General features: G+C 43.8%; 4 protein-coding genes and 1 pseudogene across 6 annotated transcripts in view; 2 read left to right on the plus strand and 3 right to left on the minus strand.

Moving 5' to 3' along the window:
- haus7 (HAUS augmin-like complex, subunit 7) overlaps positions 1-477 on the plus strand; it is a 7,521-nt gene extending 7,044 nt beyond the window's left edge. Inside the window, exon 9 of the mRNA XM_037684426.1 lies at positions 207-477. Within this exon, the coding sequence (XP_037540354.1) occupies positions 207-268 (62 nt within the window). The 3' untranslated portion in view covers positions 269-477. The remainder of the gene's footprint in view (positions 1-206) is intronic.
- An 896-nt stretch (positions 478-1,373) lies between these two features.
- On the minus strand, positions 1,374-2,282 carry mrpl49 (mitochondrial ribosomal protein L49). The gene has a single exon (XM_037685055.1). The coding sequence runs from the start codon at positions 2,264-2,266 to the stop codon at positions 1,724-1,726; it is 543 nt and encodes a 180-aa protein (XP_037540983.1). The 5' UTR covers positions 2,267-2,282; the 3' UTR covers positions 1,374-1,723.
- Positions 2,283-3,668: 1,386 nt separating this feature from the next.
- On the plus strand, positions 3,669-6,131 carry LOC119417771 (tubulin alpha-1C chain). Its single transcript, XM_037685053.1, has 4 exons — positions 3,669-3,771; positions 4,586-4,808; positions 4,890-5,038; positions 5,110-6,131. The coding sequence occupies exons 1-4, from the start codon at positions 3,769-3,771 to the stop codon at positions 6,082-6,084; spliced, it is 1,350 nt and encodes a 449-aa protein (XP_037540981.1). The 5' UTR covers positions 3,669-3,768; the 3' UTR covers positions 6,085-6,131.
- A 2,855-nt stretch (positions 6,132-8,986) lies between these two features.
- Positions 8,987-9,564, minus strand: LOC119417346 (annotated as a pseudogene).
- A 485-nt stretch (positions 9,565-10,049) lies between these two features.
- flna (filamin A, alpha (actin binding protein 280)) overlaps positions 10,050-24,591 on the minus strand; it is a 56,437-nt gene continuing 41,895 nt past the window's right edge. For 2 of the 3 annotated variants that reach the window (XM_037685057.1, XM_037685056.1), the window contains 18 exons: positions 23,637-23,884; positions 22,879-22,950; positions 22,237-22,336; positions 22,021-22,161; positions 21,815-21,943; positions 20,820-20,993; positions 20,179-20,340; positions 19,886-20,089; positions 18,814-18,966; positions 18,606-18,728; positions 18,257-18,523; positions 18,041-18,178; positions 16,989-17,104; positions 15,745-15,877; positions 15,482-15,658; positions 13,997-14,215; positions 12,147-12,344; positions 10,050-11,242 (listed from right to left, as the gene is read on the minus strand). In XM_037685057.1, the coding sequence (XP_037540985.1) occupies positions 11,058-11,242; positions 12,147-12,344; positions 13,997-14,215; positions 15,482-15,658; positions 15,745-15,877; positions 16,989-17,104; positions 18,041-18,178; positions 18,257-18,523; positions 18,606-18,728; positions 18,814-18,966; positions 19,886-20,089; positions 20,179-20,340; positions 20,820-20,993; positions 21,815-21,943; positions 22,021-22,161; positions 22,237-22,336; positions 22,879-22,950; positions 23,637-23,884 (2,939 nt within the window). In that variant the 3' untranslated portion in view covers positions 10,050-11,057. The remainder of the gene's footprint in view (positions 11,243-12,146; positions 12,345-13,996; positions 14,216-15,481; positions 15,659-15,744; positions 15,878-16,988; positions 17,105-18,040; positions 18,179-18,256; positions 18,524-18,605; positions 18,729-18,813; positions 18,967-19,885; positions 20,090-20,178; positions 20,341-20,819; positions 20,994-21,814; positions 21,944-22,020; positions 22,162-22,236; positions 22,337-22,878; positions 22,951-23,636; positions 23,885-24,591) is intronic. The other variant, XM_037685058.1, reaches the window with a different exon arrangement.

Below are 24,591 nucleotides of genomic sequence, written 5' to 3' on the forward strand. Positions count from 1 at the left end.
CACTCCGTACTGTTCTGTCCCTGCACACACACACACCTGGTGTTAACGCTTCATACTGTTCTGTCCCTGCACACACACACACCCGGTGTTAACACTCCGTACTGTTCTGTCCCTGCACACACACACACCTGGTGTTAACACTTCATACTGTTCTGTCCCTGCACACACACCTGGTGTTAACGCTCCGTACTGTTCTGTCCCTGCAGCGGATCAACTGGAGCAAATCTCCCAGCGGATCAGAAACTTCTCATCTCAGCTCGATTCCTGAAAACAGGAAACCCGACTGACGGTTGAATCACGCAGCATGAACAGAAGCAGTGGTTCCTCTTCACGTGTGGATTATGACTTTGTGCTGATGTTTTATTCACTTGATTAAGTTTGTTTCATCAAACCGTTTGTTTTCCGTCCATGTTCAAACGTCTTCACCTCCTTTCTGTATTTTACATTTTGCCTCCAAGGAGCCCAACATTTTATAATCCCCAAGAGATTATGAAGAGACGTGAAATAGTTCTGCAGATGTGTAAAGTGTGTCAAACTAATTGTTTAGACATTTGCAGCTTTTTAAATTAAATTCATTCTTATTGTGTTTGCAGAAAACTTTACATGACGCCAGACTTGTCCCAGGTTTTTGACTCCTTTGAAACCACCTTTTGGTCCAAATGTACCTTTATGAGCCTAAAACTGTTTTATTTTGAATTCTTTGTAGGTTTACTTCAATAAATTATGTCTTTGCAACAAACAGGTTGAAAACACATTTTAAAATGAGATTTATGCTTGTGGACTAAAATCAACTTGAAAAAAAATAATATTCTGACATCAAACGATGCAGTTTGAATTTAACAAAGGCTAAAATTCACGACCTGTCCTCAGGCGGGTAAGAATAAATAAATATAACAGAAACAACTCCTCTAGCTTGAGCTCTGGTGTTTCTTCTGGAAGTTACTGAATACAGTAACTTACTAGTGGTGGGGTGATTCTGCTTAAACCCCTAAAATTACACAAATTAATAATAAACATGTTCTTCTTACTGAAGAGGTTACTATAGTGAACGTAAAACTTTTCTGTCCAACTTTAATTGTTCTTGAGAGCCTTGCAGGTATGCACTCAATGTCAACAAAACAAATGGACCCACATCAGGCTGGTTGAAGTCGAACAAATATGGCCGAATGAGACAAGCTGGGAATCTCCAAGATGTTTCGGTGAAACAAAAAAGTGAATCTGAGGAGAAACGACCAAAAGAAAAGGAAAATAAAATTACTGCGGAGTATAAATGTTTGATGCAGTTTAAGCAGGACACTGGAGCCAAGATCAGTATTCAAACCCACAACACTTCACCCAGACCGGTAAACTGAAGCATTTATTTTTTATCCATTCAAAAACATTACGGTGCGGTAGCCCTGTGGTTACGTGCTGCAGCCATTCAACCCTGGGGTCGCTTGCTCAAGCCCAGTTTAAGTCAAGAAGGGCAAGATCTTTCTTCTTACAAGAACAGGTTTTGTTTAATGGTGTTTGGATCAACATTGTTCCCGTGTAGAAGCAGCAGCTCACAGCTGTGAACATCAGCTCGTGGGTTCTGCTGTAATCCACACACAGGATCATGTTTAATGACGCGTTGATTCAAAATGTCCAGTTTGAAACCAGAAAAAGGCTCCGAGTCAGACCGGAAGTGTTCAAAGCTGAAAGCCTCAGGTTTGAAGAACCGGAAGTCTCAGGTGTGTCGGTCTCAGAAGCCTTTGTTGGTCAGCCAGTCCTTCAACTCCTGATCAAAGTGACCTTTGACCTTCAGGGTCATGGTGACCTCATTCACCTGCGTGGGCAGCTCCTTCCCCGTCACCTCCATCAGGTATTCCCTCACGTCCTTCTCCAGAGCCCAGATGTCTCCCTCCACCTTCCGAACCAGCGTCATCTTGCGGTTGCCGTGGGTCAGGTCGGTGTAAACCGGGACGTTGTGCATGCGGGAGCGGCGGATCATGTACGGCAGTGCCGGCGGACTTTCAGCCGGGGGTATCCAGCCGGATGGGGCGGCTCCGACATGTTTAGGAGGGTCGGGGACTCGCGACGGGGGAACGAGCCGCTCTACGAACTTGTACTCCTCCGTGGACTCGATTATCGCCTGCTTTCTTTTCTGTGCAGCGCTGGATGCTAACCTGAGCCCGGCGGCGGCAGCTGGGCCGGTCCGTGTCCGGTTCTGGAGGCTAAAAGCTCCTCTTAGTGCACCACGGAGCACCGCAACACGAAGGTTAACACAGCCCGACATCTTCTGCATGGAGGTAACGGACTGAACCGGAAGAGATAGATCATTTCCGGTCGTGCGTATGACGTAATTTCCTGGTACGTCAATGAAGTCTGTGGAATCCGATTTATTTTCAAATCTCTAGATACTTTTTAATTAATAACCTAATATTACTGGGAATATTTTTTTTCATAAATGTAGATTTTATTAAGGTTAATACAAATTTACGTCATTAGGAAAATAACCTGAAATGTTTTTGTGAGTCACTTAATCTGGTTAAAAGTAAATCTGCTCAACAACTTTACTTTGATTAACAACTTTGATTTGATGTACAGTAAACCTCTTTATGCTTGTTTATTATTATGTAAAATTATTGTACTGTTTTATGTTTTAGAATATACAACTCATTCATTCAACCTTTTATTTATACAGATTAATCCCGTTGAGCGGGGACTCATTTACAAGAGAGACCTGATTTTAACAGAGACTGATGACAACAATGAACAAAGACAATAACAGACAATCATAAAGGATGTATACAAACTGAGATTTTTTTTTCAACCTGTGAAATATAATTGTTACATTATATTAGCATTGTTTGCCTTGGTTTGTTTGTAAACTGCTGTTCTTAATAAAATAAAATAACAGACTTCCTGTATCATACCCAAATAGTTTGTTGTTGTTTTTGTTTGTTGAACATATTATTGTGTATTTCATAGAACAATAACATTCCCAGTGCCTAATTTTTGTAGTTTTACCGTAAACTACAGATTTGATGTGATCTTAAATATAACCTCAGTGCAACTAAAACAATGCAAACTATTATTAAAAAAATAGAAATGTCACAGTAAATTGCTAGCAGCTGTGGGATTTATTTCTCTCTACAATAAACACTGTAGATATCTAACATTTGATATAAAATGGAGAGTTGTTGAAGCTGGACCTAGATAGATGTATTAAAATAAACGTTTTACACCGACCTAAAACACAAAATTAACTCAAACGGGGTTTTGTTATTGCACATACTGAAATTTAAAATAGCTTTTGAACTTGTCGTATTCTCAATGCAAGATGTCCTTAAAAATAATTTTATTACTTGTTCTTTTAATTCTAAAATTATATTGTAGATTTATGTTATGCGTTTTTACTTTTGGGTTTCAGAAAAAAGTTATGAGGTTTATTGGTGGAAATGTAAATATCTAAAATATGAGTTTGTTTTAGTAAATTTGACATAAACGTTTTTACTTTCAAGCTTTTGTAACTAGAGAAATCAGTTTGCTCTTAAGAGCTCGTGGCCTTTCATCGAAGGGAAGTTGGCGCAGATTTGAACCAATAGGAAGCAGGATCATGTGACACCTGACCAATCGGATTGAAAAACGCATTTCCGGCGCGTGAGATGTTATAAATAGCCCCGCCTAGTGAACGGTCCACATTTGCTTCTTGCACAAGGCTGATAAAGGTCTGCGTGTTTGAGCGAACTTTAATCTACCTTCTCTTCCTCGTTCTTCAACTCGCCTTTTTGAAATCCAGAAACAATGGTGAGTACGAAACTTTAGTTTTTACTGATAAAAAATGGATTCGCTTAAGTTTGTAAACAACTTTTTAACGTTTAGCCGGTTAAATGAATCGAATCGCCGGCGCTTCACTCGACATTTTAAGCTTTACGACACAAAACCCGAAATTTCTATTGTGGTAATTTGTGTCTACGAACGAATAAACGTTGTTCTATTATAACTATGGTTTTGTAAACTGAATGAAAAAACTTTTAGGTGTAATTGCGTCGCCAGGCCTAACTTAACTTTTTAGGCTTGGGTGTACTTCCGGTTTTTTGTGTGTTTTTTTTTGGCGCACATTGTTTCAGTCGGGGCTCCGTGCATGCCGCTGATTCCACGACTTTTTAAGAGTGCGTCATTTTTGAACTACAGTAACTAGATTTTCAAACAAAAGCTTTTCTGTCTGAGGATTTACAGACTTTACATTGTCAAGAAGTTTTCTTTCATTGGACTGAATAACCACAGCTGTGTGGTTTAAATGATTTGAGGGAGCATAAAACATAATGATCATAAATCAAATGACTGAGTCACAATGTTCTAGTATCTTGATCTTTTCTTTTTCTACAAGAGACCATTTGTACTATCCTCCAATCCCCTCCCCCTTTGCTCCTGCAGGTGAAGAGCAGTAAAACCAGTTGGGTGTTTTTCTTGACCCTCCTGCTGTCCCTGGGTCAAAATGACCCTTGAGCCCTCAGGGTGGAGGGTTAAGCACTAAACTTAAAAATGTTAAGACTAGATAAAAGCACAACTTGGCTCAGTCTACCAATATCTTAAATGAAAACCTTTTTTGTGTCTCCAGCGTGAGTGTATCTCCGTGCACGTTGGTCAGGCTGGTGTCCAGATTGGAAATGCCTGTTGGGAACTCTACTGCCTGGAGCATGGCATCCAGCCAGATGGACAGATGCCAAGTGATAAAACCATAGGTGGAGGAGACGATTCCTTCAACACCTTCTTCAGTGAAACTGGATCGGGGAAACATGTCCCAAGAGCTGTTTTTGTGGACCTGGAGCCGACAGTCATTGGTAATCTAAGACCTCTTTCCTGAATTTAAATGTAAAATGACATGTAAGGACGACGTTTAAATAATTCAATTGCTCAATCAGATGAGGTGCGTAGTGGAACCTACCGTCAGTTGTTTCACCCCGAGCAGCTGATCACTGGTAAGGAGGATGCTGCCAACAACTACGCCCGTGGGCATTACACAATCGGGAAGGAAGTCATCGACCTGGTTCTGGAAAGGATCCGCAAACTGGTGAGTCCATTTCAAAGCAGTTGGGATTTAAGGAGATCAAGTGAAATGACTAAAACGTTCTTTGTCCTCAGGCAGATCAGTGCACAGGTCTTCAGGGCTTCCTGGTCTTCCACAGCTTTGGTGGAGGCACTGGTTCTGGTTTCACCTCCCTGCTGATGGAGCGTCTGTCTGTGGACTACGGCAAGAAGTCCAAGCTGGAGTTCTCGGTCTACCCAGCTCCTCAGGTGTCCACTGCTGTGGTGGAGCCCTACAACTCCATCCTGACCACCCACACCACCCTGGAGCACTCAGACTGTGCCTTCATGGTGGACAATGAGGCCATCTATGACATCTGCCGCAGAAACTTGGACATTGAGCGTCCCACCTACACCAACCTGAACAGGCTCATCAGCCAGATCGTGTCCTCCATCACGGCCTCTCTTCGCTTTGATGGTGCCCTGAATGTGGACCTCACAGAGTTTCAGACCAACCTGGTGCCATATCCTCGAATCCACTTCCCCCTGGCAACCTACGCCCCCGTCATCTCAGCTGAGAAAGCGTACCATGAGCAGCTGACTGTGTCCGAGATCACGAACGCCTGCTTTGAGCCGGCCAATCAGCTGGTGAAATGTGACCCTCGCCACGGCAAGTACATGGCCTGCTGCCTCCTGTACCGCGGTGACGTGGTGCCCAAAGACGTCAACGCTGCCATCGCCAACATCAAAACCAAGCGCAGCATCCAGTTTGTGGACTGGTGTCCCACTGGTTTCAAGGTGGGCATCAACTACCAGCCGCCCACTGTGGTTCCTGGTGGAGACCTGGCCAAGGTCCAGAGAGCCGTGTGCATGCTAAGCAACACCACGGCCATCGCAGAGGCCTGGGCTAGACTAGACCACAAGTTTGACCTGATGTACGCCAAGAGGGCCTTTGTCCACTGGTATGTGGGGGAGGGGATGGAGGAGGGAGAGTTCTCAGAGGCTCGGGAGGACATGGCAGCTCTGGAGAAGGATTATGAGGAGGTTGGAGCAGATAGCCTGGAAGAGGAAGAGGAGGGTGAAGAATATTGAGCAGTGTAGTTACTTTGTGATCATGTCAAATAAAGTTTTTACGTGCATTTCCTGTTTTGTGTTTTATTACAGCAGTTTTGTCTTAAGACGAATCTTCTGATCTTTCTGCTCCCGTTGTCCCTGTTGTAAAATATTATGGACTATCGATGGTCAAGTTGAGGTTGAGACCTCAGTGTGGTTCATAAAACAGTGGAGGCTGATTTAAATCTTCAGATACTAAAAAAAATGCTTTCATATTTTCACCACAGTTATGGATAAACTGGAAAATATTGCTACCCTTTGGTCAAGATAACTGGAGCCTTCAAGGTGAAACGAAGGACAAATCCACAGTTCAATAATGAACAGGCCAATAAGACTTCTAACGAGATTTTTTTTAAGTGTGGTCCTTTGAAACCTTTATAAAGTCCATGGCTATTCAACAAAACTGCTTGGGCCACAATTTCTGAAAGCCAACAGCTCAGGGCCGGACACGGAGCGATTAAAATCGTAACTAAACCAAAGTTTACAATGATTCGTTACCTTTTTATTTTATTGCATCGAATCATAAATGCAATAAATAACCCAAACATTAAGTGTGCCAGATTAAAGTTGTCCCTGGGCCGGTAATGGCCCGAGGGCCACCACTTGAATAGCCCTGCTTTAATCTTTTATCCAGAAGACTTCAGGTTTAGTCTGAATCAGCTATTTGCACGCAAAAGGAGGACCGTCAGCCCAACAATTGGTTATTGTCCAGGTGGCTACTGGCTATTCAGAGTGCCGAGTGATGCATGTAATACTGTAAACAAAGCGGCGTGACTCCCATCACCCACTGGAGTATAAACTGGGAGTCGGGACTATCACAGCAGACTGCGTCCTGACAGGAGCCAGGAAGGAGACTCAAGATGGGCTCTGCAACAATGTGGATATCTGAACTGGGCCATTTTTAATACAGTTAGAATACATTTTGGAGCACTTTGAATCATAAGAACTGTTCTTGACCAGCAGCAAACGTTTACCACGGCCACAAGAATCCACCCAACCTTCATTAAATGTGACGTCGTTAAAAGTGAAAACATCTGGTGGCGACGTAAGAAAAATGCTTGTTGTGGAGTCGATCTGAACAGGAGGACCCATTTGACCTGCCTGAACCCTCAGGTTTCTGTGAGTCTAGATTTCTGCAGCCAGTGGCAGGAGGATGGACGAGAGGACGCAGCTCTGAATAACACGGACCATGTGGAGGTAAAAAACACGTCCACTCACCTGCTCATCATCATCCACCTCTGGGACCATTTACCTCTAATAATGATGGAATTTAACCACCTTTACTTTAGAATAAAACTGAGGCAAATGCAGTAAGAAATTTAAATAAATTAAATATGAATTACCTCATTTCACTAAATGTCTTTATGGAGCTGTTGGACAAAGACAACTTGTTGGGCCTTGATTTAAACTCGTTAACTTGAAGCAGTAGGTGGCATTCAGAACATTGCTCCAACACTGCTGGTCTTTTGGACACGTGTTATTTTCCTGTTGTGACATATTAAGATGTCCACTGTTCGGTTTTTGTGGCCTGTTCTTCAGGTTGGGAAGTATTTTTACAAGACATCCGTGTGTGAACGCTGAGCGTTGAGGTAAATGAAAGCTCAGACATTTTCTCTCCTCAGTAACACTTTCCTGCTTCTCCAGGACGATCCCAAAGAGGATGTGAAATCCCACCAGTGAGTCCTGGATCTCCTTCCAGTGGAAAGTACCGGTAGAGGGGTGTCTGGGAGGCATCCTGGTCTGATGCCTGAATCACCTCAGTCCTTGTGGTGAGGAGGTGCGGCGGCTTTACTCCGAGCTCCCCCTGGATGATGGATCCCCTCACTCCATCTCTACAGAGACAAGTCCTTTCAGCTTTAGTGTATGGGATCTCCTTCGTTCGTTGATGAACACCACAAACAGACACGGTGAAGTCCAGCTCTGCTGCTGAAAACATGTCTCACCACCTGGACGTGAACCACTACGGCGCAGACTGCAGCTCAGAGTATGTTAGATGTGACTGATGGCCACATCAGCATAAACAAACCACACAGCTAATAATCTAAAAGTCTCAATATCGTCCTACTGTTTAATAAACTGTGGATTTGTGTCCTTCATTTAACCTTGAAGCCTCAGGCTATTTTGAGCCAAGTGCGGCAATACTTACATTTATCCAGAAGTGGTAAAAATAAGTATTTAAGTCAACTGGTATCAAGATTTGAAGGAGCCTCCACTTTGTTTTATGACCCACACTGAGGTCCCAACCTCAACTTGATAGTCTACAACATTTTACAACAGGAATAATGGGAGCAGAAACATCAGAAGATTCATCTTAAATGACAAAACTGCTGTAATAACAGAAAATACATGTAAAAAATGTTTTTTTGATATCACATGCAGTAACTGCACCACTTACTTTTCTTCACCCTCCTCAGGGATATTCAATTAAAACTCACCGAGCTCCAGTTACTACAATTTCCTCCTAGTAAAAAGTCTGAACGAAAGTCAGTTTGTCTTTTATGATCTTTCCTATCCGTATTCACGTTTTCACTGTTAACTGCACTTTATAGTAAACAACTAACTACCATATTTAAAAGTAGTCCCAGGCAAATAAATTTAAGGAAAAAAAGACAATCTGTACGCCTCTTTCATGATTGTTCATTGTTGTCATCTTTCTTTGTTGAAATCAGGTCTCTCTTGTAAATGAGTCCTCGAGACTCAATGGGATTAACCTGTAGAAATAAAGGTTGAATGAATGGTGAGAGCTCGCTGCACTGGTCCTGCAGGGAAAAGGAAATATTTGATTGGCTCATGAACTGAGTGACGTTACCATAATACCTGAAGTAGAGTGAACCTCCAAAACACACCTCCTGCTTCTGTGCTTGGCTCTGCACCTAAGCGGTCAATCGCTGGAAAAACGCTCCATGAAAATTATCCATTTTCCTGAACTTATCAGAATGGGCATGGGTCGGACAGAACCATCACTGGGTCTGGATCTGGACCCAGGTCTGCCTATTAATGACTTAGGTTCTAGGCCATCTGCTCCAACCTCCTCATGATCTTTCTCCAGAGGTGCCATGTCCTCCCGAGCCTCTGAGAACTCCACATACCACTGGACAAAGGCCCTCTTGGTGTACATCAGGTCAAACTTGTCAGGTCTCTCTTGTAAATGAGTCCCAGAGGCTCAATAGGATTAACCTGTAAATAAATAAAGGTTGAATGAAAAAAATATATTTTGTGGTCTAGTCTAGCCCAGGCCTCTGCGATGGCCGTGGTGTTGCTTAGCATGCACACGACTCTCTGGACCAGGTCTCCACAAGGAACCACAGTGGGCGGCTGGTAGTTGATGCCCACCTAGAAACCAGTGGGACACCAGTACACAAACTGGATGCTGCGCTTGGTTTTGATGTTGGCGATGGCAGCGTTGACGTCTTTGGGCACCACGTCGCCGCGGTACAGGAGGCAGCAGGCCATGTACTTGCCCTGTGCTGAAATTCTGTTTTTAGGGTAACTGGGACTTTACAACCCTCATTTGCAAAGAAAAAACAAAATGTAAAAATAAACCTACGGTCTCATATGGTCAGCTTTTTTTGTTTTTCTAAAACTACTTCCTGTACCATGACGGAGTCATTATTTAAATTATTAAGTCTTACTAATCCCATGTACCTTGGAGAAAGGGACGATACACAGCAAACAAAAGCTCAGGTCTCAGGAGGTTCAATCTTCAGTAACTGAGGCAGACGTTCTGCAGGAACACGTTTCCAGCAGGTTCCTCTCCTGCAGCGTCCTCCGGAGGAAATCAGATTCTTTTTTCTGTTCCCTCTAGAAAGTTTTGGCAGCAAACTCCCAACAATTTTCAGATTTTCACCTAAAAGAAATATTCCAAGTTTCAGAGCTTCTTTAGAGAACTTTAATAAAACTTACAAGAAAATACGATTTTAGAGCTCAAAGAACAAGTACAGCAGTTTGACAGAAAAATACTTTATTGTGTATCAAAATACTGTCTTACAATCACTTTTAAAGCATTTTAATTTTGGACAAGATTCTTTTTTTTGTTCTGAAATGCAGATTAGGCACAAAGTGAGGAGGAGGAGGGCGTAAAGGAGGGCGAGATGCAGACAAAGCAACAAGTTCTTTTGTTTTTGGTCATCGTGCTTCAATTAACTTTTAACTCCTCTTTCCAGCACGTTTGGAAACGTTCCCTTTTTGAGCCCAGTATTCAGACAAAACGAGCAACAACCCCCCCGTGAACATCACGCTGACGTTTCTTTTAAATCGGATCCTCTCGTAGAGTTTTACATCCTGCAGAGCATGTTGGTGAGAAACGCAAACACGCAAAGCGACACCCTCGAGCTGCAGCGTCGACAGAAAGCTGAATGCGTCTCGCTCCCGACTCACGAGGACTTCCTACCAACAGCAGTGGTTAAACTGGATCACACAAGCAGCAGGTAAAAGCTCCAAAAAACAAAGGAAGAGTTTTTCCTGCACGGCTAATCCCGAACAGATTAAGTCAAAATATTTGAACATTCTTGCATTAAAACCAGAACATGACAAAAGCCTGTAACTCCTGACCGTTTTTGTCCAGTAAATCGTTCATCTAGAAGCTCATAAATCCAATAATCATCACATCAGAGCTTCTCCAGTGTAAACGGCAACCTTCCATCTCAAACCGGGGGCCAAACTACTATTTCTACACCAACTCTGCACTCGTTTCATGTGAGAGAAAGTCTGGAAATCTAAAACAAACAGTCTAAGGCTGCTAGTTTACCGAAACAAAAAAGGTGCATCTTCCTCCAATTTACAGAACGAAGACGCTTTGGACTGAAGATGAGAAACAAACCAGCTCACAGGAGTTAGAGAGAAATGTTAATTTGTAGCTAAAGGAAGTGTCGGAGCTGTAAACACCAATCGCTCAGATCGGAGTGGTTGTAACAGTGGTTTCATTTTCTGGTGGCCGTGTTTTTTATTTTTTATTAGACTGTTAGGTGGTAGGGGCTGCCGGGGATGTGATCGTCCCCCCATTTGACCACCAGGATGTACTCCCCCTTCTCTTTGAGCTGGTAGCTCACGTTGTACATGCGGTTGCCCAGATGTTTCACCAGGATCTCCTCGCAGGGGACTTTGGGACCGTCGACGCCGACCAGGAGCATGTTCCGACCTGCAGGACGGGACAAGAAGAGGAGAGGGTTAAAACGTCAGAGTAGACGTGGTGCTGTGAGCTTATCCTACAGGGGTTCGGTTTACAAAACAGTGTTCATGCCACCGTTTCCTCCAAACGATAATCAGCGTCCAATTCTGCATACCTTCAGCCTTTTCCCCACTCGGGTATCAAAATGTTCGGCTCATTCAGCATGTAAGTGATAAAACTTTTGGCATTTGTAACTTTAATACTACACAAAATTATTTAAATTTAACTTTTTTGGCTTCACTGAAGTTATTGGGGATTTTTAGGTTGTGCTTATGTTAGCAGTTAGCTGCAGCTTTGCTCATTTTAGCTTTTTTCCTGCTTGTTTTAGCTTCAAATTTCAGCAGTAATATATCACCTTGCATGCACCCTAGCAGTTGTTCTAGTTTAATCTAGAAAACAGATTATTCCTAGATAAACGAGTCATCCAGGGTCAGATTTATAAATTGTGTTACTCAGTTTTCACTCTCGACACATTAGCTACACACGTTTGATCAGGAGAAAGATGTGAAGTTTTTACATGCAGGATGCTGTCAAAGAGTTATCTATGGACTAGAGTGGAGTTTAAAATGCTATTTTTGTCCGACGTGAACATAATCTTTGGTTGACGGCCGAGTTAATGCTCACGATCAAAAATGACCCAACGAGTTTAAATCGGTGTCAGAAAAGTTTTGGGACAACTCTTTCAGTGCGACCGCTGCTGCAGAAAACTGCCTTCCCATCCATGAACAGTCTTATAGTTTTCTCCTCCCTCTCTTGTTACAGTTTAAATCTAATAATCAGAACATTGACACCATCGGCTGCTAAACGCTGAAGACAAAGAACGAGTAAAACAAGAATACTGAGCTTGATCAGCTCAGTCCCGTCAGAAACGCACCTGCTTTGCTGCAGTCGACGCAGAAGCCGTTCTTCTGACCGACGAAGGCCTTGGTCAGGCCCGGGCCTTTAGCCGTCACCTTGCTGGCATCGGAATGGGCCGGGGCGGCCTGCTGAGAGCAGCTGATGGCCCGGGTCACTGGGTCAACCATGACAGAGGAGGTTTCATGCATACTGTGGCTCGACACCAGCTTAGAACCTGGAGGACGGAGAACACAGCGGGAGTTAAAGTTTGATGTTTTTCCTTCTCAGATTATTAAAAAATTCAATCGTCAGAGTCCAGACAGTGGTTTGGACATGTCCAGATGGGGACAGTGGGTGTATTGGTGGAAGAATGTTGGAAACTCAGCTGTCAGGAAAAAGACAGGAAATGCACTACTCACAAAACGTAAAAGGATATTTGGCTTTCGGGTGAAATTTCAGGATGAACCTAAAATGCTCTCTAATCTTTACAGGTCAACTTAACGTGAGCTTCTCTAAACGTTTGACTGCACATGTCCAACTGTTCAATGCTTCAGTACTTTTTGCACAACTTGCTGTTCTTTAACAAGGAGCTTATGGCAAAATTCACAACGCGTTTGATCCATGAATCAACCAATTTCCTGGTTCAGTTGGAATTGGTATTTAAACAGACCTCATCACGCTGTTCACATTTTGACACCACGAGACCAAGACGACCCAACAGTTGATCAACAGTACGTCGCCGTTGAGAGGCTTCAAACAGGTTCTCAGACGGAACCGTCACCGAGCTAAGAGTCATCAGCAGTTTGCAACAGATACAGAGACTGGAAGAGTCACAGAAAGGCAGGGAAGTTGACGTCCTTGGGCCACATCCCACACTGACGACTGCTTCATTGTGAACTATGCCCTGCAGATTTGGACGATGAATGCCACTCAATTCCAGGCACATTTAAAAACGGCGAGAGGCACCCAACATCAGACCATTCAAAATCATTTTACATCATCGTGGTCTGCGTGCTGGACGACCTGCAAGTGTACCTGACCACACCACCAGGCGCAGATGTCATCGTCTTGCATGGGCCAGGAAGCATTTATGCTGGACGAGGGACCATGGGGTCTCAGTAGTTCTGTGATGATCGATTCACGATGAGCGGAAACGATGGCCAGCAACAATGTTGGAGATGTCAAGGAGAGCGCTATGCATCAGCCACCGTCGTCACCAGACAAGCCTTTGGTGGTGGTGGTGATGTCACAGTGTGGGCAGGTGTGTCAACTCAATACAGAACTGCCCTACACTTTGTGAATGGTACAGTGACAAGTCCAAATCACTGAACATGGTTAATCCAGTCATCGTGCCTCTGCATGAACAACAGGACTCACTTCACCTTCATGGACCACAATGCTCATCGAGGTCACATCATTAGGGAATGGCTGCCTCGGATGAAGTGACCTGCACTTTCTCCAGACCTGAATCCCATAGAAAGCCTAGGGATCAACTGAGTCGCTCGTAACCCTGTACCCCAGACCCTCAATGACCTGAGGGCCGTACTTCAAGAAGAGTGGGGTGCCTCAGCAGACCATAAATCGACTTGTGGACAGCATGAAGTGTCGTTAAGCTATAATTGTTGCTCAAGGACACAGGACAAGTTATTAAAACACTGACATTTTTTATTGGGTTATACCCACCACTGTTGGATTTTGTTTCAGTAAATTGTTGAAGAGGAAATCAACATTCATGCTTCTTCTTAAATGCCCTACTTTCATCTACGTTTTCCTTAATTTCACCTGAAAGCCAAACATCCATGACTTTTTGTGAGTAGTGCATATGGGACCAACACGACATGGAGGTAGTTGGACCGGACACAGAGGAGCCTCTGAAGAAAAACTCACCTGTGATTTTGGCTTTGAAAGGGCTTCCAACGATGTGGTATGGCCCGCCATATTTGATGGCGATGAGATAGTTCCCAGGGGCCATGGGGGTGTATGTGACTCTGTAACCCTCGGGACACTCCACACAGTCCATCTTCACCTTGGAGGGCCCGTCGATCGTCACGGCCAAAGCCCCGGGGCCCGCGGTGCTCGTGTTCACCACAAACTCGCACGCAGTTCCTGCGGGTGATCCAAACAGAACGAAGACGACTGAACAGGGAATTCACGTCCACACGGTTTCTTTTAGAATTCCTACAAATTTTCCATCGAACAACTTTGGACTCATTTCACCAGGAGTGACCCAGAACATGCGATATCTGGCTGAAGCATTAGGCTGCCTTTCATTTCAGTTTATATATTAAAAACTAACCTCAGAGCTCAAACATGAAAAAATAAACATGTATAATTCAAATCTTTTAAAGTACAGTCAAATTTACTAGAATTTTATAATCAATAAAATTAATTTTATACATTTTGATAACTGTATCCCTTTGGGAAAGTTTATTCGTCAGAGTGGGGAAAATACATTTATTAGCAATTTTCACAGGAACTATCACCCGCAGTGTCCAAAATCTAAACTTAAATTAATTAAATTTAATTGGGGATTACTCTCCGCTACTACCACACCAAATCTTAGCCCAATACAAGCCTGTAAAACTGACTGCGTTAAGAGTTATTTTTGTGTTTTATAAGGTCAGTTGGCTCTGGTGGCCATCTTGAAAAAAAACAAAGAGTCTAACAAGTTTGAGTCAGATCCTCTGGATGGATTCTTTGAAGTATTTTGGATAAAAGAAACATTTCAACAGTCTGAAGAAGCAGAACCCATCCAGAGGACTCCACCTCGTTAGATTCATCTACCTGGATTATTGAGCAGCATCAGGACACTTCGAGCAATATGCACGTTACAGCCCACGTTCACACAAACTGCACAAATCACCGAACACCGACCGTCATTTATTCTTTTACCGTTTATACTTTTTAGACCTTAATAAACTGTAGTCTTTAGTTTTGTTTAAATTATCTAGGCACTTCATAATTTAAATTCATTGCTTGTAAAGGGTTTATCATTTTACAGTTTTTAAAAATACCATGTTATTCTTTTGTCTAGTCCAGAGTTGTCCAGTCCTGCTCCTCGAGGGCCACGTGATGCTTTGCAAGTCTCTCTGCTTCGACTCACCTGATCTGAATTTACGAGTGATTCTGCAGAACATGAAGACCTGCTCAAAGTGCAGGGAAACTGCTGAAACGAGCATGATTGTGGCACTCGAGGACCAGGATTGGACACCACTGAAGTTGAATGGAAAAGGTATTTAATGTCTGACAGGTACATGACAAACTTGAAACTTTTGACTTTAAAAATTAATCAATTGTAGATCCATGGAATAGTTTTCCAACAGAACTCTGTGCAGAAACTCTGTTTATTGTGTGACAGTGACATTTTGGTACCTGTGGTTCCTCCTTCCAGCCCCGATCCGTAGGCGGACACCATCCCTGGGTCTCCAGCCTGTCCCGTCTCTCCAACACGGATTTTAAACGGACTTCCTGGGATGTGACTTCCGTTGAACTTCACATCGATCAGGTAGAGGCCGTTCTCTCGGGGGATGAACCGGACCGCGTACTTATCTAGAACAGACGTCAGGTAAGCTCAGGCACGTCCAACCTCCCATAGACTTGATCTTCGTTGAGCGCGAGCATTTCTCCTGGGTTACCTTGGTCGATCTCTGTGACGCAGCACTCCTCCAGTGCTCCGGACGGACTGTGGACCTTTGCATCAATCACACCTTTGGCGCCGTTCAGGCTGACGGCAAACGATGCCGGCTGGTTTATTTTTATACCAGACTCCTGCTCGACAACACAAACACTCAACACTGAGTCACCAACAGAATAGTGTTCAACACCCCCCTCTAAACTCAATGTTTGAACACTTACAGCTTCCTATTTTGAAAACGGAAACGTTTGACTCACCTGGAGGTTGCTAACAAGGCTAAAGAGGAGGGCTGTGCAGTGAAAACTACAGGTGCATCTCAAACTGAACATCGTGGAAAACATTCAGTGTTTTTGTCAATCATCTCAGAAAGTGAAACTAATTGTATAGATTCATTACAGAGTGAAATATTTCAAGCCTTTATTTCATATAATTTTGATGATTATGTCTAATAAATAATGAAAAAAAAAAAAACTAAATTCAGTGTCTCAGAAAATTCTGATGTTGTGATAAAGTGGCACCGGCTCACACCGTCAAAGGTACCAAAAGCTGGCTGTGGAATTTTCTCATTGTCTGAGACACTAAATTTTGCTTTTTAGTTATTTGTAAGCTATAATAATAAAAATTACAAGAAATAAAGGCTTGAAATATTTGACTCTGTGTAATGAATCTATGCAAGTTTTGAGTTTCACTTCCTGAGGTGACTTACAAAAAGATTTACTTTACATCACGCTATTCTAATTTTCGAGATGCATCTGTACGTGTTTGTGAATTTAAGAAAAAGTGGTTATTTAAGCAGCTTATTTGGGATTTTATTTACCTTTGACAAGCGTAAGAGGGTGTAAGTTACAGCAGACACAAAAAGACAAAAGTTTCTTCTTCATTTTCGTCAGAAATTAGTCGTGTTTGTGCGATTGTTAGAGAGAAACAGCCCATTTCCAACCTCTTTAACCCTTTAGCTCCCTGTCACATCTCCAGGGCTGGAAGACTGTTGGGAGCCTTTAGAATGAGGCACGAGAAACACACACAGTCCTCGAGTTTCCCAGAAGCCTTTGCACAGGCCAGCAACACAGCAGCAGCTGCTTTTATAGCGTTACCTACGACCTCTACCTAATCTGAATTAAATCTGACGGCTCGGCCTGCTTCCTGTAAACATACAAGTCTCTCGACTCTGAGCTGCTGCTGCATTGCAAGCGGTGCGCTGCGGCTTGGCGTGCACACGGATGTGCGTGTGTCTCAGAGCCTCACCTGAAGACTGGCAACAGAGAGGCGGTGAGCGTCGTCCGACAGCGAGGCCACGGGGACGATGAAGGGGCTGTCAGGGATGTGCTCGTCATTGAAACGGATGGACACCTCATAGTCACCTGGAGAGGAGAGAACACGATCCGTCACCGACGAGACAGGAAACATCCTCCACCGGATCCGTGTAGAAGAGTCTGGAGAAACTTCAGAACTTCCTGTATTCCTTTAAAACTTTCGTTTCATTGTTATGCTGATGACTGTCAGATTTATCTGCCGTTAAAACCCAACAGTTGATGCACAATCCACCCTCTGTTAAAATGTCTCGATGACATCAAGGCATGGACGGCTCCAGATTTTTAAAGTTTCAACCATCAGAAAACTGAAGTTATTGTGTTTAGTCCCAGTTCTACCTCGGTCTCTGATCCTGTTAATCTTGACTCTTCATATCTTAAACAGTCTGTTATAAACCTCGGGATGGTTTTAGACTAACTTTAACAGATTAACTAAAAAGCTTCTTCCAGTTTAAGCAGATAGCTAAGCTGAAGTCCATGTTGACCTGATCTGACCTTGATAAAATAGTCGGTGCCTTCATTACAACCCGTCTGGACTACAGTAATGTGCTTTATGTTGGGGTCAGTCAGGTCTCCCTTTCACGTCTCCAGCTCGTCCAAAATGCTGCAGCTCGGCTCTTAACAGGAACTTGTAGATTTTATCATATTTCACCAGTTCTGTCCTCCCTTCACTGGCTCCCTGAGTGTATCAGAAATAGATTTTAAAATTCTCCCGTTGACCTTTAAGTGCCCAACTGTCTTTGCACCCTCAAACCTCTCTGATCTACTGCAACCATATCCTTCTCGGGCGCTGAGATCATTGACCAGCTGCTTTTGGTTGAAGCTCAGAGGAGATCCAGATTTTTTAAGGGAGGACTGATTTATGATTTTAATGATCTTTATAAATGAAAAATTAGTTGTTCTGTAGTTTATATTATTCAACTCTGACCTACGCTTGTTAAAAATAGCAGGAAAGTACTTAAGATTTGATCTGCTCCGTTTCCTCACCAGGCTCCTGCACGATGTACGACACTCCACTGGACCCGTCCTTGCGGTCCTCGAAGGCGATCTCCGCCTTGCTCGGACCCTCCACGGCAATGCTGAGACCGCCGGCTCCAGCCTCCCTGGTCCAGATACTGAACTCGGCTACGAGCAGCACAGGGACCCAAAGTGTCAGTTTCACCGTTTCAAACATTCAGCAGCGCACACACCCACCACACCAACCTGGGACTCCAGCCTCTGCTCTCTCCAGGCCCGGTCCTCCAGCACGAACCTTATGAGAACCGCCCTCGCCCAGGGGCCCGACGGTGAACTGGAACGGGCTTCCAGGCACATGCATGCCGTTATACTTCACACACACCGTGTGCACGCCCGTCTCGGTGGGGACGAAACGGATGCAGTAGGTGTTGTTGTCGCCCTCCATGATCTCAGCTTTGTGGATCTGACCTGACGGGCTCGTCACCTGAGCCGTCATGTCCGATATGCTGATCTCTGAAAGGACAAACGGGCACGAATGAAACCCAGAGGCTTCCGGTGGTTTTTCTAAGAGTTTCCAACTTCCCGTTTCGGTCACCTGGGATCTTGAGGCTGAGGTCACACTGGCTGCCGACGTTGGCGACCGATGCGGCTCTCCTCTTCCTGGTGATGCTCTCCTTCATCCTGCCCTCTCCCGTTACCTTCACGGTGAACGCGCTCCCTGTGTGCACACAAACGTTTCACTCAGACAAGCTGGAAGTGCCTCTTCTGCCCCGTAACCCCCCGGATTGTTTGACAGCGAGCACCTGGCACATGTTGGTCAGCAAATTTGATGTTGATGATGTAATTTCCTGGTTCTGTAGGGCAGTAGGTGACCTTGCAGGTGCCGTCCTCCTGGTCCTCAGTGTTGATGTCCACTTTGCTGGGGCCCTCGATGGACAGGCTCAGGCCACCATATCCTGCATGGGGGGGAGAAGAAATAATACAAGATCAGTTATCAAATAATTCCAAAGAAGTTCTGATGGCTCACTTGGTGAGTTTAGCTATGGTGGCCATCTTGAATCAATTACTCCAAATGCTAATTAAGCAGGTGTGCGTCCAATTACTTTCTAATGGTTTCAATAAATTCAGTGGATTATGAGATATTTTGCTAACAGACATTGTCCTCGGTTCATCAGATTCTTCAGTTCTTTAAGCTTTGCTACAGTCAGTATATTCTGGGGATCTGTCAGCTACAAACATCTTAAATTGTAGCTCAGTATCTCTGAAGCTAACTGAGGTATAGTCATTCCATGTTAGCTGTGGTGGCCATTTTGAATATTTAAAAAAAAATAACTTTGTGAACTGTTCACTCCGGAGTGTAGCTTGAACTTACAGACAGCTACTGCCACACCAATATAATGATATCTACAGTGATAGTAAAAATGTTTATGAAGTTTTATTAAATTATCTTGAGCAGATCTGAAGTTATGGGAGTTTACAGACAGACGGAGACCATACCGTAATAAGTCGCCTTTGATGGGTGTATAAAAATCATGTGGTTTTATTTGCATTTCAAGTATTCTCCATGCAAAACTACAGGTTTTTGGGGTAATTTGATGAACTATGCAACTCAAAATGCCATGTAAAGTACAAGCACACGTCACAGCCAAGCTGTTCCTTCTGATGTATATTTGTAGGTACATTCTTCCATTACGGCCTCGTTAAAGTTAATGGAGAAGAAAAATATATTTATAAAGAGAACACAGAGGTGGACAGTCAATGGTGTGGGAGGCACTGCATGGCAGAACTGCTTCCAAAGCTTTTCTGTGTCAGGCCCTCGATACATTAGATCTTGTAAATATGATACATAGCATCAACACTTGACCAAGTGTGTACCTGCATCTCGAGTGTCGATGATGAACTCCGCGGGCTCAAAGGTCCTGGCCTCGCTCAGGCCCTGCCCGCTCACACGCACACGACTGGCGTCGCCGATCTCGGACTGGCTGATCATCACAGTGATGGGGCTGCTGGGAATATGGCGACCGTTCTTCTTGATGTTCACAAGGTGCTCCCCAATCTCTTTAGGCACAAAGGAGATGCCTGCACAGAAACCAAAACAGGAGGGGAGCGTTACAGCAGTGCAACGTTTCCCGTTCGTTCATTCACGCTCGAGTCGGGTGCAGACTCACCGACGTGTCCATTTCGCAGCATCTTTAACAGGCAGGGCTCCTCGCGGCCTGACGGTGTGGTGAGGGAGGCGGTCAGCTGGCTGAGGTCAAACTCTCCGATGTCCAGGGGGATATCGGCAGCTGAGCCCACCTTCAGATGGGACATCCTCATGGAGTCATCACCTGGAGACACAGCAGCGACGGGCTAGTTATGACACGCACCGATGGCATAAATACAAACGGCAGTTCACATTCTCTGCCAAGTGTTTTCATCTCCCCTCTGACAATGGTTCAGTCTTTAAAGGAGGAGCGTGACCAGTTAAGAGGCAGCAGCTCCAATTTGTAGGCAGCATTTCTGCATCACATAAAGATTAATTTACAAATGAACTGTAAGCAAAAATGTTAAGAATCTCAGGGTTGAACATAAAAATGAGGGACTACGTCATCCTTGTTGCTTTGAGCTTTGGAACAATAAACAAGTAAATAAATAAAACAACATCAAACTAAAAAGGAGAAAGCACAGAACTATACTCAGTTTGATGCTTCTGGTCTTAAAGATTCAAAAAGACCCAAAACTCCAGCTGAGATTCTCTGAATAATAATATCTATAGACCAGAAAGACCCAAACTGCTGCATGTTGGACATTAAATGGTGGTGGTTACCGGTGATCCTGGCAGAGAAGGGGCTGCCTGGGATGTGCTTGTCGTTATATTTCACCAGGATGCTGTAGTCTCCCGGCAGGACGGGAAGGTAGGACACGGTGCAGGTCCCGTCCTGGTTGTCCACACAGCTGATGTCTGCCTTGGATGGACCCTCGATGGCCAGAGAGAGACCACCTATAAGAGCGCGGCACAAACAAGGTTGCATTTCTTATTAGTTTCCAGTATTCTTCCTGGATTGTCCCATTATGTTGCTCTTTGACCTGCATTAGTGCCAAACTCCACCCACTGATGGAAACACTGCTAAATTAATATTTTATTTATTAGTTATATTTTTAACCTTTGCCTTTGTTTCTGCAATAATCAAATCTGTATTGACCACTGCGTAAAATCTTTTCCAGCACATCCCAAAGATCCTTAATTTGGCTGAACTCTGGACTTTTCTGTGGCCAATCCATCATGAGCGCTTTATTTTGAGACATTTATTCTGAAATCTGCGCATGCTATTAGAGAGAAAATAAAATTAGAAAAACATATTCAATAAATTTAAGTCAGCTGGTTTAACTTTGGGGCACAGCAATGCTGAACCTCAACGTTAACTGAAGTAATCCCAAATTATGATTTAAGATTCCCAACTTTATCCTGGATTACACTCACAGATTAACAGTTTGAATGCTTCACAGCCATCCCAAAGAATTTAGAGTGAAACAATATATTTTATACAAATAGTGACACATTTTCTGACAAATACATAAACTTTGATTCTTTATTTTGATTCTTTTGATATGAAAAGCTTTTTCAAAGACACCGATTTGTCAACGGAGAAAGCTCCTTGAACAAGGAACTTCAAGGAGGATCTTCAAGAGTCCAGTCGTCTCCGATCCGACTCAGTTTTGTCCTGGATCATTGAGACTCTTCACCAGCTGACTGTTTTGCTTCAGGGAAACTCTGGTTACTTTCTGCATTTGTACACGCACAGGTTTAGGACTTTGACGCACCTTCTCCAGCATCTTTGGTGTTAACCGTGAAGATGGCAGGCTTGTTTACGGTGCCGTGGATGAGGCCAGGACCATAAGCGCTGACGTTACCGCTGTTCATGTAGTCCACGAAGAACTGAAGGGGACTTCCTGTTGATAAAAACCAGAAACCTTTAACTTCCTGGTGATGTTCTTCTGTCTGCAGACAGTTCAGAGCTCAGACATACCAGGGATGTGGATGCCATCGTATTTGATATCCATCTCATGCAGTCCGGCCTCTGTAGGAGCGTATTTGACGGTGACGGTACCGTCCTTGTTGTCAGTGATGTCGGGCTTTGCCACCTTGCCCGATGGCATCCGGACCTCGCCTTTAAAAAAGACACCAAAGATGCAGTCATTCTCAGTCCACAGAAATCAGGGATGTTGAAGCTTTTTGTGTTTACCTGTGATTTCTCCCTTCTGGATGGTGAACGGGATGACCAGGTCAAAAGGTCTCAGTCCGGCCACATCCAGACCGTTCATCCCCATTGGTCTATCCGTTGCCTGGGAGACAGAACGCAGAGATAACTTATGTTCTCGTGACGGACGCGCTCACAGTAACGGCACATTAGACACAGTGAACAACACAAGCAGCGGGGGCGAAGCTCCAAAAACAGAAAATGAGACAACCATGAGATGAAATGACATGAAGGGAGAGGAGGATGATGGTCAAGGTGATGGCACCGACACAAACTGTCAGGGAAAGGATGGAGAGGCATGGTTATCCTTTAAAAATTGCTTGTGTGTAAGCAATTTCAACATGGAGCAGTAAACAGAGGAGCTGCACTGGGATTCAAGTATCTAGTTTCTTTACTGCAGAAGAAAAGGTCGTACAGCTTCTGCTGAACCGTCCATGTGGAGTACAGTTAGACACGAAGGGAGAAAAATGAGAGAAAAGCCCCCCCCCCCCACAAATAAAACACCTGTAAAGAGACAGACACTGATGAAATGAGGCCACGGGGACGACAACAGGATGAAAGATGACATGGTTGGACAAAAATTAAGCTAAGAGGGATGAGAGAGCTGGAGACTGAGGTTTTCGGTACCCAGGGTTGTTGAGCGTAGTATTGGGGCATTTGTCTCTGCTGCATGAGCTGATCTGATGGTCCCTCCAGAGCCTGAAACGGGGGTTGGTGTGGGGGATCGAGAAGGTAAAAGAATCATGAGGGATTAAAAAAGGAGACGTGCAAATTATTTATAAAACAGACAACCATCAGGATTATTGTGAAATCAGAGGGAGGCTGGAAGATCTTTGCTTCATTTCTGCAGTCGGTACATTTGGACAACACAGCAGAAGGCATACGTACTTTATGTAAAACTATGCATGCTTTATATGACATTTAAAAATGGTAAATGGATTGTACCTTTCGATCTAATCAAGACACTCAAAGCTCTTTACAATCTGTGCTTCATGCACCCATTCACACAGCTCTATACTAGACCTGTACAGAGACTAATCAGAGCTTTATCACATTCATACACTGATGGGGCACATATCGAAGGCATGGGGTTCATGCCCAGGGGCACTTAAGCATGTCACTGCTGGTGGAATCGAACCCCCAACTCTCCCATTGGAGGATGACTGCTCTAACCACTCAGCCACAGCCGCCTCAAAAACAAAACAAAAAACAGTCTGCAAGAGTCTTAATGTTTGCACTTCGATGGAAATTACAGTTAAAGACGTAGAACTCTTATTTTAATAGTTCTGGCTGCCAGCAGCTCAATATGTCCCATATTAAATGTTTAAGTTTTATAAAAACATGTAAAAACCACCGTCTTTAATTAAAATGTTCGCACAACTCACCGTGACTTGGAACGGACTGTTAGGAATGTGCTCTCCTCCGAAACGGACGCATATTACGTACTCGCCGGGCTGCGGCGCCGTGTAGAAGATGTCGAACGTTCCGTCCTCATTTTCAACCACGTCCACGTCAAGCTCCGCCCCCTCAGGCGTGCACACGCTGCACGTGACCTTGCCTTTTCCAGCGGCCTTGGCGTCAACCGTGATGACCGTCTGCTCACCGATCTGGATAGTTGGACCAACGCCGGCGCCTTAAGAGAATTAATTAAAAAGACAAGATTTGATGCATTAGTTGGTTGGAGAATAAAACCTTCAGAGGACTGAAACTGCTTCAAATCGAGGATCAACACGAAAAGTAAATATTAGAATAATAAATAAGAAAAATGGCTCAATAAATACATAACGTTTAAATGACTTGCATAAATGAAGCGAAATGCTCAGTAAATTAAAGTAGCATTAAAGTTTTAACCCTCCTGCTGCCCTTGGGTCAAAACGCAGCTTGTGTCATTTTGACCCCAGGGCAGCAGGAGGGTTAAACAGATCATGTTTGTTAGTGCTGTTGGCAACAACTTATCTATCAAGCTTAGCTCAATGTCTGTAAAATTAACTGCGCTAGGCGTTTTGTGTGGGCTAAAGTCAATTAGCTGTGGCGGCCATCTTGAATCAGGTCAACTCAAGTTATACATGTCTAGTAAATTTTAAAAAAGTAAACTTTTTTCTTTAAATCTGTCCAGTGATTCATGAAATATTTTGCTAACAGACTGCACTGACGAGCAATTACATGATCTACCTACTTTTCAAGGGAGAAAAGGTGATGAGGCAAAAGTAAAATGCATACTAGCATAAATATTTGCTAAAATGAGACATGTAGGAGCAAGACAATGGGAAAACAAAAACAGTAATTAATTATATAAAAGGATACATATAGAAGTACAGAAATACATACTCCCACCACATG

Source organism: Nematolebias whitei, chromosome 11 (genome assembly GCF_014905685.2).
Source record: "Nematolebias whitei isolate Nwh7 chromosome 11, NemWhi1, whole genome shotgun sequence".
NCBI classification, from domain to species: domain Eukaryota; kingdom Metazoa; phylum Chordata; class Actinopteri; order Cyprinodontiformes; family Rivulidae; genus Nematolebias; species Nematolebias whitei.